We start from the raw sequence: 12,500 nt of genomic DNA, 5'->3' as shown, positions 1-12,500 counted from the left end.
CCGTAATGTTCCTGCTAACTTCAACGAGGCTAAGTACATAGCCTTCACCATGTACACCACCTGCATCATTTGGTTGGCCTTCGTCCCGATCTACTTTGGCTCCAACTACAAGATCATCACCATGTGTTTCAGTGTTAGTCTCTCTGCTACTGTGGCTCTCGGCTGCATGTTCGCCCCCAAGGTAGGAGACACACACACACTAACACACACACACACTTAGATACCTGCACACACACACACTAACACACACACACACACACACACACACTTAGATATCTGCACACACACACACTAACACACACACACTTAGATACCTGCACACACACTAACACACACACACACACACACTTAGATATCTGCACACACACACACACTAACACACACACTAACACACACACACTTAGATACCTGCACACACACTAACACACACACACACACACACTTAGATATCTGCACACACACACACTAACACACACACACACACTTAGATATCTGCACACACACACACACTAACACACACACTTAGATATCTGCACACACACACACTAACACACACACTAACACACACACACACACTTAGATATCTGCACACACACACACACTAACACACACACTTAGATATCTGCACACACACACACACTAACACACACACTTAGATATCTGCACACACACACACTAACACACACACACTGTGTTCCAATACTCATAGTACCCGCCCTAACGGCACTATTTGTGACGTGAATTGAGAATGTAGTATTATTAGCTTGTAGTTTATCGGTCATAGTATGGATGCTGTTACGGTTTTTTAACCATCCCTTTGGCATTAAATTCAAAACCTCGCGGTCATGTTTCTAAACTCTAGACATAAAACTCAAAACGGTCATCACTTGTAAGACAGGCAGCCCAATGTTCAAAACATTGCATTGTGCATTCATATCTTAAAAGAAACCTTGCACCATTTGAGCATGGTGGAACCTGACATTATCCCACACGATGACATAGGTCACGCCATCAGCTCTACAGACCTGATTTAGCTCATCAAGGAAGTTTACAAGGAGAGCTGCGTTATAGGATCCAATACGAGGTCTGCGTCCCACCACACCATCTTCCGATATAGTCGCACACGTGGTGACGTTGGCCCCATGTTGTCCAGGTACTTGGATGGTTACCCGCTGGCGAATGAAATTCCGACCTCTCCTCCTTGTCTTGGCCAGGTTGAAGCCTGCATCATCCAAAAAGAGGAATTTATGATGGTTTTTGTCAGCATCCAGGGATCATCCAGCATCATCAGCATCATCAGCATCCAGCATCATCAGCATCCAGCATCATCAGCAGCATCAACAACAGCAGCAGCATCATCAGCATCCAGCACCAGCAGCATCAGCAGCATCACCATCCAGCATCATCAGCATCCAGCATCATCAGCATCCAGCATCATCAGCATCCAGCATCATCAGCATCCAGCATCATCATCATCAGCAGCAGCATCAACAACAGCAGCAGCATCATCAGCATCCAGCACCAGCAGCATCAGCAGCATCACCATCCAGCATCATCAGCATCCAGCATCATCAGCATCCAGCATCATCATCTGCAGCAGCAGCATCATTGGCATCCAGCATCATCAGCATCCAGCATCATCAGCATCATCAGCATCCAGCATCATCAGCATCCAGCATCAGCGGCATCCAGCATCATCGGCATCCAGCACCAGCAGCATCAGCAGCATCACCACCCAGCATCATCAGCATCCAGCATCATCAGCATCCAGCATCATCAGCATCCAGCATCATCATCTGCAGCAGCAGCATCATTGGCATCCAGCATCATCAGCATCATCTGCGTCCAGCATCATCAGCATCCAGCACCATCAGCATCCAGCATCATCAGCATCCAGCATCCAGAGATTTACTGATTACAATGATGTAGAATTTTGGGGGGAATTTTTCACAACAGGCATCTTGAAACTGAACATACCTGAACATACTCAGTCCTCAGTTGCTTCACTCTGTCTGCATTTCTTTTCAAAAGGCACATGGTATAGCTGTTTGAGAGACACCTGGTGCCTTTTCAGCATGCGTGCAATAGTCGGCAGACCGATGGCTTCCACATTGTTGAACATGTCGTCATTGTCCAAGATATGCTGATGAATTTCTGTAAGGCGAATATCATTTCTGGCCCGACCCAAATCGACCACAGCCCGCTCTTGTTGGTCAGTCAGACTTTTGCCTCTGCCTCCTGTATTTGGCCAAGTCTCAATTCTGCAGGGAAAATGACAGTAAGAACACAATTAGTCACATGACCTACTGTGTGGTACACATTGGCTTGCAGTATACAGTCATTTGACAGTTGGGAGTAGCCTAATGTTTAGTGAATGCTGAAGACTTACCGGTTCTCATTGAGGAAAGTTCTGATGATTGAGGCCAACGGTTGATCTTCTGAGGTTTGGTGGAATCATTGTAGCTGCCTCAGTCATTGTCATGATTTACGACATGGTCTACAACTACTGCTCGGATTTCATTGGACACTTTTCGCTGTTGCTGCCGCTGTCTTGGTCCGTGGCCTTGTCATCTACCGCGTTCCCTCCACACCACCTCTCAAACGAGGCCCACGACCACTTCTCAGAAGTGGTGCTCGTCCCCTGCTGTTCCTTTGACCACCATGTCTTCCTCCTCCTACCGCTTGACCTCTATTGTGACCTGGATGACCTGTCGGGCTCCATGTAATCGCTATGTTGTTGTAGGTGCATACGACTCATTTCACTATGTACTCGCACCACAATGTGAAATCAATCATCAGTAACGAGTTGTCAGTATTAGAAAAGCAATAACAAGGGCCTACATACGTACACTCACCGGCCACTTTATTAGGTACACCTGCGTGTTAACGCAAATAGCCTGCTCCTTTGAACAGCGAATCATGTGGCTGCCCTGCAACTCAATATATAGAGTATATAGAGTAGAGAGCTTTAGTTGTTGTTTGACCAAACATTAGAACGGGCAAGATGCGTAATCTAAGCAACTTTGACCGTGGTATGATTGTTGATGCCACACATGGTGATTCCAGCATCTCAGAAACAGCTGCCTTCCTGGGACTTTAAGGCACTACAGTCTCTAGAGTTTACAGAGAACGGTGTGATAAACAAAACACATTCAGTGAGCGGCAGTTCTGCTGGCAGAAACACCTTGTTAATGAGATGAGATTAATGGTCAGAGGAGAATGTCCAGACTCATTCAAGCTAACAGAAAGGCCACAAATGGTGTGCAGAAGGGCATCTCTTAACGTACAACACCGTGAATAATTCAGGCTGTTGTGGAGGCAAAAGGGGGTCCTACCCAGTACTAGATAGGTGTACCTAATAAAGTGGCCGGTGAGCATAAAGTAATGTCAAATCTGAAAACATGGTCTGGAAAAGTGGTACATGGGACCATAGAAACAGTGTCTGATAAAGAATGATGATGAAATATTACATCCATAGATAATGTAGTCCAATTGGTTCATGTTCCACGGTAATTGGTGTCAATGGATCTCGTTATCCTGAAACTTTCATGATCTAAACATGGAATATTGTTTGTCAGTTTCTATAAAACTATGCATTCAGAGTAATGCAACAGTTACATATCATTTTCATTACAATGTGTGAATTGTATTTTGGAATGGTAATACTTTTGATGTTAAGTTGTGCCATTTTGAACAGGTGATTTTAGTTCAATGAACAAATGATCTTAGCTTTATGTGTATTGTATCCAAGCAATTGGAAAAAGTGTTATTTTTTGAAAAATATGCAATTTCATTATCGGGTTGTGAGTTTTGTGTCTAGAGTTTTGAAAAATGACATCAAGGTTCTGAAATTAGTGCCAAGGGATTGTAATAAACTAGTGTAACGGATGTGAAATGGCTAGCTAGTTAGCGGGTACGCGCTAATAGCGTTTCAATCAGTTACGTCACTTGCTCTGAAACCAAGAAGTAGTGTTTCCCCTTGCTCTGCAAGGGCCGCGGCTTTTGTGGAGCGATGGGTAACGATGCATCGTGGGTGACTGTTGTTGATGTGTGCAGAGGGTCCCTGGTTCGCGCCCGGGTCGGGGCGAGGGGTCCGTCTAAAGTTATACTGTACATTGCGGCCCTTGCAGAGCAAGGGGCAACACTACTTCTAGGTTTCAGAGCAAGTGACGTAACTGATTGAAACGCTAGTAGCGCGTACCCGCTAACTGGCTAGCCATTTCACATCCGTTACACTCACCCCCCTTTCAACCTCCTCCTTTTCCGCAGCAACCAGTGATCCGGGTCAACAGCATCAATGTAACAGTATAACTTTAAACCGTCCCCTCGCCCCGACACGGGCGCGAACCAGGGACCCTCTGCACACATCAACAACAGCGCGTACCCGCTAACTAGCTAGCCATTTCACATCCGTTACACTAGTATGCCAAAAGTTCCCGGATGTCGTACTTAATTAGCCAAAAATACAAAGTGTACACGCAGAGGACACTATTTCTGTGCTTTTAGGGCCCATAATGCAATTCTTCAGAAAATGGGCGTGGCTTCACAACCTTTTCAGATTTGAAGAAAATGGCGGAAAATATGTAGACGATGTCCGACGAGAACGGATACAAATTAATTGCTTTTTACTAATTATGACAAATGTTAAGAAAATGTTTATCAATGTAATAAAGTAATTCCCTTTCAAATAAATTACGTTACTCGTCATGTTGGCTGACAATTTGTTAACCTTTCACGAGTATCTACCCCGGGTCCGGGAGCACCCCCCACCCCCCCACACTGAGTAGCATAGCCTAGCATAGCGTCACAATTAAATAGTAGCATCTAAATATCATTAAATCACAAGTCCAAGACACCTAATGAAAGATACAGATCTTGTGAATAAAGCCACCATTTCAGATTTTTAAAATGTTTTACAGGGAAGACAAAATATGTAAATCTATTAGCTAACCACGTTAGCAAAAGACACCACTTTTCTAACTCCATCAGTTTCTTACTCCATCAGGTGCTATCACCAATTCGGCTAAACTAAGATATTGATAGCCACTAACCAAGAAAAAAACTCATCAGATGACAGTCTGATAACATATTTATGGTATAGGATAGGTTTTGTTAGAAAAATGTGCATATTTCAGGTAGATATCATAGTTTACAATTGCACCCACCGTCACAAATGGACTAGAATAAATACATAGAGCAACGTGTTTACCTAATTACTAATCATCAAACATTTCGTAAAAATACACAGCATACACTAATCGAAAGACACAGATCCTGTGAATACAGACAATATTTCAGATTTTCTAAGTGTCTTACAGCGAAAACACAATAAATCGTTATATTAGCATACCACATATGCAAACGTTACCAGAGCATTGATTCTAGCCAAAGAGAGCGATAACGTAAACATCGCCAAAATATATTAATTTTTTCACTAACCTTCTCAGAATTCTTCAGATGACACTCCTGTAACATCACATTACAACATACATATACAGTTTGTTCGAAAATGTGCATATTTAGCCACCAAAATCATGGTTAGACAATGACAAAAGTTGCCCAGCTGGTCAGACAATGTCGTGCGCCATATTAGACAGTGATCTAGTCGTATACATAAATACTCATAAACGTGACTAAAAAATATAGGGTGGACAGCGATTGATAGACAATTTAATTCTTAATACAATCGCTGATTTACATTTTTTTTATTATCCTTACTTTTCAATACAATTTGCGCCAAGCGAAGCTACGTCTAAAAAGATGCCGTCATAAGCGATTAACATTTTGACAGAAACACGATTTATCATAATAAATTGTTCCTACTTTGAGCTGTTCTTCCATCAGAATCTTGGGCAAAGAATCCTTTCTTGGGTCTAATCGTCTTTTGGTCGAAAGCTGTCCTCTTGCCATGTAGAAATGCCCATTGCGTTAGGCATGAACTGGAACCGTGCCCAGAGATTCACAGTGTCTCAGAAATAAATGTCCCAAAATCGCACTAAACGGATATAAATTGCTATAAAACGGTTTAAATTAATTACCTTATGATGTTTTTAACTCCTATAACGAGTAGAAACATGACCGGAGAAATATAACTGGCTACACTAATGCTTGGAAAAAGAACGGGTCGGTGTCCACCGTGCGTCCGAAGCAGCTGGAGAGGAGTTCCTACCTACACGTGTTTTTGTTTTATAGGGGCTGTGATTGCGCAATCGATACCATTCAAATCGTCATCACGTAAAGGCATCCAGGGGAAGACGTAAGCAGTGTCCGTATCCTGATAGCGTTCACAGTGACCTTTAAACTGACTCCAGATCAGGGGCCAAAATGTGTGAAATCTGACTCCATGTCAGGGAAATTGCTGTAGAATGAGTTCTGTTCCACTCAGAGACAAAATTCCAACGCCTATAGAAACTAGAGACTGTTTTCTATCCAATAATAGTAATAATATGCATATTGTACGATAAAGAATTTAGTAGGAAGCCGTTTAATCTGTAATGCAATTATGCTAATGAGAAAACAGCACCCCCTGTAGTCGCAAGAAGTTAACTACGCTATACTTACAAACCGCATAGCATATCATTACAGCCGTATGTACCGGTATGTTAGCTAACTACCTAACGTTAGTTGGCTACTTATACATTGAACTTGCCAGTATATTAACTATATGCTATCTAACTAACTACTGTAAGAAATTGTAATAGATACTGGAAACTTGTTATAACAACTTCTCAACACAAGCTATACTTGGCACAACATGCACCCATCCCCTTCTTTCTCCCAGTCACATTCTGCTCTCATCAGATAACAACCACAGACCCACACACACTCCCCTCCCCCATGAACAGGCCCCTGCTAAAACCAAACGCACACGCATTCTGCTCAAGGTTGAGACTCTAAGACAAAGAACCATGTTAAGAGCCAATGGAACGTCGACACCAGGCCCGAACAGGACTACCCACGACCCAGAGCGACCAATCCGACGAACAGACTCCCAGAATATACCTACATCATTTTATTGTATAAATTATCTGCACACCATGTTTCGGGGCTCCTTCCGATAGTTCCATGAGTACCAGACGAACGAGTCCGTGCAGCACGCTTTGCCAGATATCTTTACCTTTCAATAAACTGCCTTTACAATATCTAAAGTCCACCCTGTCTAGCGTCTCAACTTGGTCACATTTCTCCAGTAACGATTCATCAACACTACCCAACATTTATTGATTTGATTATTCATGTCATTCTTAGCTAAGTGGTATAGTCGTTGTGCGTTCTCAATGGACATTGTTCATTCTGGCTATCCACTCCAATTTCAGAGCACTCTCGACTGAGTGTGCCAGAGCGCAGAATAACTGATGAATTTACAAACTGCTCAGTAAAACTCGGCAAAAAAAAAGCGTAATTAGATTGACGTGCTCCGAGAGTGAAACGCTCTGAATTTACAAACGAACAATCTGACAACATCAGGATTTACCAACTCCCAGAGCGCACTCTGGCACTCCAGATTCAATTTACAAACACACCCGAAATCATAAAATGTCTAGCAAATCTTTTGTTATGCTAACAAGCCAGAAAGAGGTTTCATAGCAACTTAGACATTATGTACACATACTTAGACAGCACTTAGACAGCATGTACACATACCTAGACAGCATGTACACACACTTAGACAGCATGCACACATACTTAGACAGCATTTACACACACTTAGACAGCATGTACACCACACTTAGACAGCATTTATACATACTTAGACAGCATTTACACACACTTAGACAGCATTTACACATACTTAGACAGTTTTAACACATACTTAGACAGCATTTACACACACTTAGACAGCATTTACACACACTTAGACAGCATTTACACATACTTAGACAGCATTTACACACACTTAGACAGCATTTACACATACTTAGACAGTTTTAACACATACTTAGACAGCATTTACACACACTTAGACAGCATTTACACATACTTAGACAGCATTTACACACACTTAGACAGCATTTAAACATACTTAGAAAGCATTTACACATACTTAGACAGCATTTACACATACTTAGACAGCATTTACACACACTTAGACAGCATTTTCACATACTTAGACAGCATTTACACATACTTAGACAGCATTTACACATACTTAGACATACACAGAAGTATTACTGATGATGAATGAAGTGATTACTTTTATCTCTCTGTGTGTGTGTCTTCCCCAGGTATACATCATGCTGGCAAAGCCGGAGAAGAACGTACGGAGTGCCTTCACCACCTCCACCCAGGTCCGCATGCATGTAGGGGATGCCAAGACCGCCGCTAACGCTGCCAAACCCAAGACCATGGCTGGACTCTTCAGAAGGAAGGGCTCTGAAGAAAATCTCAGGTACTGTAAGGGGTCAAGGGAATAGAGGTTTAGTAGCCAAGTCAAAGCGCATGGCGGGCCTGTTCAGATGACATCTGGATCTGGGCCGGGACTGTGTCAGGTACTGAAGTCAGTTAGGATTTAGGGGTTAGAGGTCAGAGTATATCAGGTACTGGAGTCAGGATTTAGAGGTTAGATGTCAGAGTATATCAGGTACTGGAGTCAGTTAGGATTTAGGGGTTAGAGGTCAGAGTATATCAGGTACTGGAGTCAGTTAGGATTTAGGGGTTAAAGGTCAGAGTATATCAGGTACTGGAGTCAGGATTTAGGGGTTAGAGGTCAGAGTATATCAGGTACTGGAGTCAGGATTTAGGGGTTAGAGGTCAGAGTATATCAGGTACTGGAGTCAGGATTTAGGGGTTAGAGGTCAGGGTATATCAGGTACTGGAGTCAGTCAGGATTTAGGGGTTAGAGGTCAGAGTATATCAGGTACTGGAGTCAGGATTTAGGGGTTAGAGGTCAGAGTATAGCAGGTACTGGAGTCAGTTAGGATTTAGGGGTTAGAGGTCAGAGTATATCAGGTACTGGAGTCAGTCAGGATTTAGGGGTCAGAGGTCAGAGTATATCAGGTACTGGAGTCAGGATTTAGGGGTTAGAGGTCAGACTATATCAGGTACTGGAGTCAGGATTTAGAGGTTAGAGGTCAGAGGTCAGAGTATATCAGGTACTGGAGTCAGTTAGGATTTAGGGGTTAGAGGTCAGAGTATATCAGGTACTGGAGTCAGTTAGGATTTAGGGGTTAGAGATCAGAGTATATCAGGTACTGGAGTCAGTTAGGATTTAGGGGTTAGAGGTCAGAGCAAAACATATATATTTTTTTATTGCTTTCAAGATGCATACAGACACTACCATCTCAGTTCACCCTGCAGCTCCAACAAGAAGTCAACACGGCGAAGAGGTCAGGGTTCAGGGGTTAGGGGTCAGGGGTTAGAGATCAGTTAGTTATTTAACCCTGTTGTATTATGTCATCCCCCTCCCAGCTCCAACGGTAAGTCAGTAAGGTTAGGGGTCAGGGGTTAGAGATCAGTTAGTTATTTAACCCTGTTGTATTATGTCACCCCCCTCCCAGCTCCAACGGTAAGTCAGTAAGGTTAGGGGTCAGGGGTTAGAGATCAGTTAGTTATTTAACCCTGTTGTATTATGTCATCCCCCTCCCAGCTCCAACGGTAAGTCAGTAAGGTTAGGGGTCAGGGGTTAGAGATCAGTTAGTTATTTAACCCTGTTGTATTATGTCATCCCCCTCCCAGCTCCAACGGTAAGTCAGTAAGGTTAGGGGTCAGGGGTTAGAGATCAGTTAGTTATTTAACCCTGTTGTATTATGTCACCCCCCTCCCAGCTCCAACGGTAAGTCAGTGTCGTGGTCTCAGAATGAGCGCAGCGGCTACAGACCCAACCTGTGGAAGAGGATGTCCATCCACATCAAGAAGAAGGAGGAGGTCAACCAGACAGCCATCATTAAGCCCTTCTCTAAGGGGGCGGGCACTCCTGACCTCGCCCCCCCCGCCACGCCCCAACTTGGGGACAGGGGGGTCTATGATGAACCTCAGGGGGCACAGCATTACCCACCTGGAACCTACCCCTGCCCTCCCTCGCCTCATGTTGGAGCATACCGCCGATGTCCCTCCTCGCCCTCCCCACTAACCCTTCCCACCGTCAGCCAAAGGGTGGGAGGCTTCCTCCCCTGTCCCTCCTCACCCTCCCCACTAACCCTGCCCACCGTCAGCCAAAGGGTGGGAGGCTTCCTCCCCTGCCCTTCCTCGCCTCACGCTGGAACCTACCACCCATGTCCCCCCCGGGGGCCTCAGGGGTCCCAGGACGGAGAAGAGGTCAGGGCTCTGCCATCCTACATGACAGAGAGGCCTCAGACAAGGGCGTGTGGCGGGGTGGGCAGGATGGGAGGTGGTAATATTGGTTGTGGTGGTAGGGGTGTAGGTATGGGGGGCATAGGTGATATTGGTGGGGTTGGCAGTATTGGTAATACTGGTGTGGGTGATTTAGACATGGGTATAGGTGTTGGTGGCATAGGTGACAGGGGTATTGGTGTGGGCACGGTGGGCAGTCAGCCCCAGGGTTCCACCATCATGGATCAGATTAGTTGTGTGGTGAACCGTTTCACTGCCAACATCAGCCAGCTCAACAACATGATGCTCCCTGGGTCGCCACCGGAGGGTGCTGAATCCCTTCCTCCGGGTCCAGGCCTCACCCCCGCCCCATGCCCCCCTCCCTACATCCTACCCCGCACCAGACAGCCAAATACCACAGTCACCGCTTACGCTGAAGTAGCAGCCATCGCCGCCTCTAACCATGGCAACCCCCGGGTGGGCGGGTCGGTCGGTGTGGTCTATGGTCCTGGGGGCGGGGTGTGTGGTACGGCGGCGGTGAGAACCACAGAGCTGCTGGAGGAGCTGGCTGCTCTGGCCCCTCCGTCACCGTTTAGAGACTCCTCCCTAGAGTTGCCTGGCGCCACGCCCCCCTCCCTGGCCTCAGAGTCTGCCCTGGGTGAGCCCTGCCCCCCGGGGAAATATGACAGACTGATGCTACGGCACTACAGTCAGAGCTCCTCTTCCCTGTAAACTCCTCCTCCTCATCCTCCTCTTCCCTGTAAACTCCTCCTCCTCTTCCTCCTCATCCTCCTCTTCCCTGTAAACTCATCCTCTTCTTCCTCATCTTCCCTGTAAACTCCTCCTCCTCATCCTCCTCTTCCCTGTAAACTCCTCCTCCTCTTCTTCCTCCTCATCCTCCTCTTCCCTGTAAACTCCTCCTCCTCTTCCTCCTCTTCCCTGTAAACTCCTCCTCTTCTTCCTCATCTTCCCTGTAAACTCCTCCTCTTCTTCCTCATCTTCCCTGTAAACTCCTCCTCCTCTACTAGAGATGTGTTCTGTGGAATAAGAGGTTAGAAAATGAAGTTTTGCATTTGGAGATTTAGTTGTGCACAGTTGGAGAAACAGGAAATGAGAGGAGAGCAGTACAACAGTGCTGGATGAGCTACACAATATTTACTCGACTTTATTTCCTTTCCTTGGATAAGAGCCATAGTTTCTCCCCCCTGAGAGTGATGGGGGGACGCCAGGAGGAGAGACAGGGGGAGGGTCTCAGTACAGCCTCAGTACAGCCACAGTACAGCCACGTAAAGACTGAAGGGCCTCAGGATCACAGTACAGCCACGTTAAAGACTGAAGGGCCTCAGGACCGTAGTACAGCCACACTGAAGACTGAAGGGCCTCAGGACCGTAGTACAGCCACACTGAAGACTGAAGGGCCTCAGGACCGTAGTACAGCCACAGTAGAGCCACACTAAAGACTGAAGGGCCTCAGGACCGTAGTACAGCCACAGTAGAGCCACACTAAAGACTGAAGGGCCTCAGGACCGTAGTACAGCCACAGTAGAGCCACACTAAAGACTGAAGGGCCTCAGGATCACAGTACAGCTTCACTAAAGACTGAAGGGCCTCAGGATCACAGTACAGCCACAGTAGAGCCACACTAAAGACTGAAGGGACTCAGGAAATCAACACTTAGTTTCCGAGAGCACAGATGGACGACACAACATGTGGATTGTAATAGTTCAGAGCTAGCTTCTCCTGGTTTAAGGCATGGTATCTGGACGCACTGACAGCTGGGCAGTGGGAGGAGCAATCATGACTATGCCACAGCTACATCACAACCTCGTCCAATCAGCGGTCACTTCACCAGACTCACTGAGCGAAGACTCACTCAAATTCAGGCAAGGACTGGGCCTCGGGCCTGTTCTTCTTCCGTTTTAGTCCCTGCTCAAAACAGTGACACTTCTTTCAGTGGAAATCACTTCCCAGACAAAACCCCCGAAACCGCTACATCCCTGGCAGTAACACTACAACGTGACAATAAATCACCTGACATCTCTGGGTGGGACGAGTACCAGAGCAGTGCCAACAACTGTGATGAAAGTTTACCAGAGCTACATCAGGCCTGTCTTCTAGGACTCCTCCCCCAGCCTGGTTAACTCTTCTAGGACTCCTCCCCCAGCCTGGTTAACTCTTCTAGGACTCCTCCCCCAGCCTGGTTAACTCTTCTAGGACTCCTCCCCCAGCCT

General features: G+C 45.8%; 1 protein-coding gene across 3 annotated transcripts in view; it reads left to right on the top strand.

Annotated features, from left to right (window-relative positions):
• Positions 1 to 12,500, top strand: part of LOC129864229 (metabotropic glutamate receptor 5-like) — a 107,019-nt gene that overhangs the window by 89,887 nt on the left and 4,632 nt on the right. For 2 of the 3 annotated variants that reach the window (XM_055936936.1, XM_055936935.1), the window contains 3 exons: positions 1 to 181; positions 8,226 to 8,389; positions 9,765 to 12,500. The exon at positions 1 to 181 is cut by the window's left edge and continues 2 nt beyond it; the exon at positions 9,765 to 12,500 is cut by the window's right edge and continues 4,632 nt beyond it. In XM_055936936.1, the coding sequence (XP_055792911.1) occupies positions 1 to 181; positions 8,226 to 8,389; positions 9,765 to 11,001 (1,582 nt within the window). In that variant the 3' untranslated portion in view covers positions 11,002 to 12,500. The other variant, XM_055936937.1, reaches the window with a different exon arrangement.

The sequence above is a fragment of the Salvelinus fontinalis genome, chromosome 10 (genome assembly GCF_029448725.1).
Source record: "Salvelinus fontinalis isolate EN_2023a chromosome 10, ASM2944872v1, whole genome shotgun sequence".
NCBI lineage: Eukaryota > Metazoa > Chordata > Actinopteri > Salmoniformes > Salmonidae > Salvelinus > Salvelinus fontinalis.
Note: the sequence above shows the minus strand (reverse complement) of the source record. Positions and strands in the feature narration are given on the sequence as shown.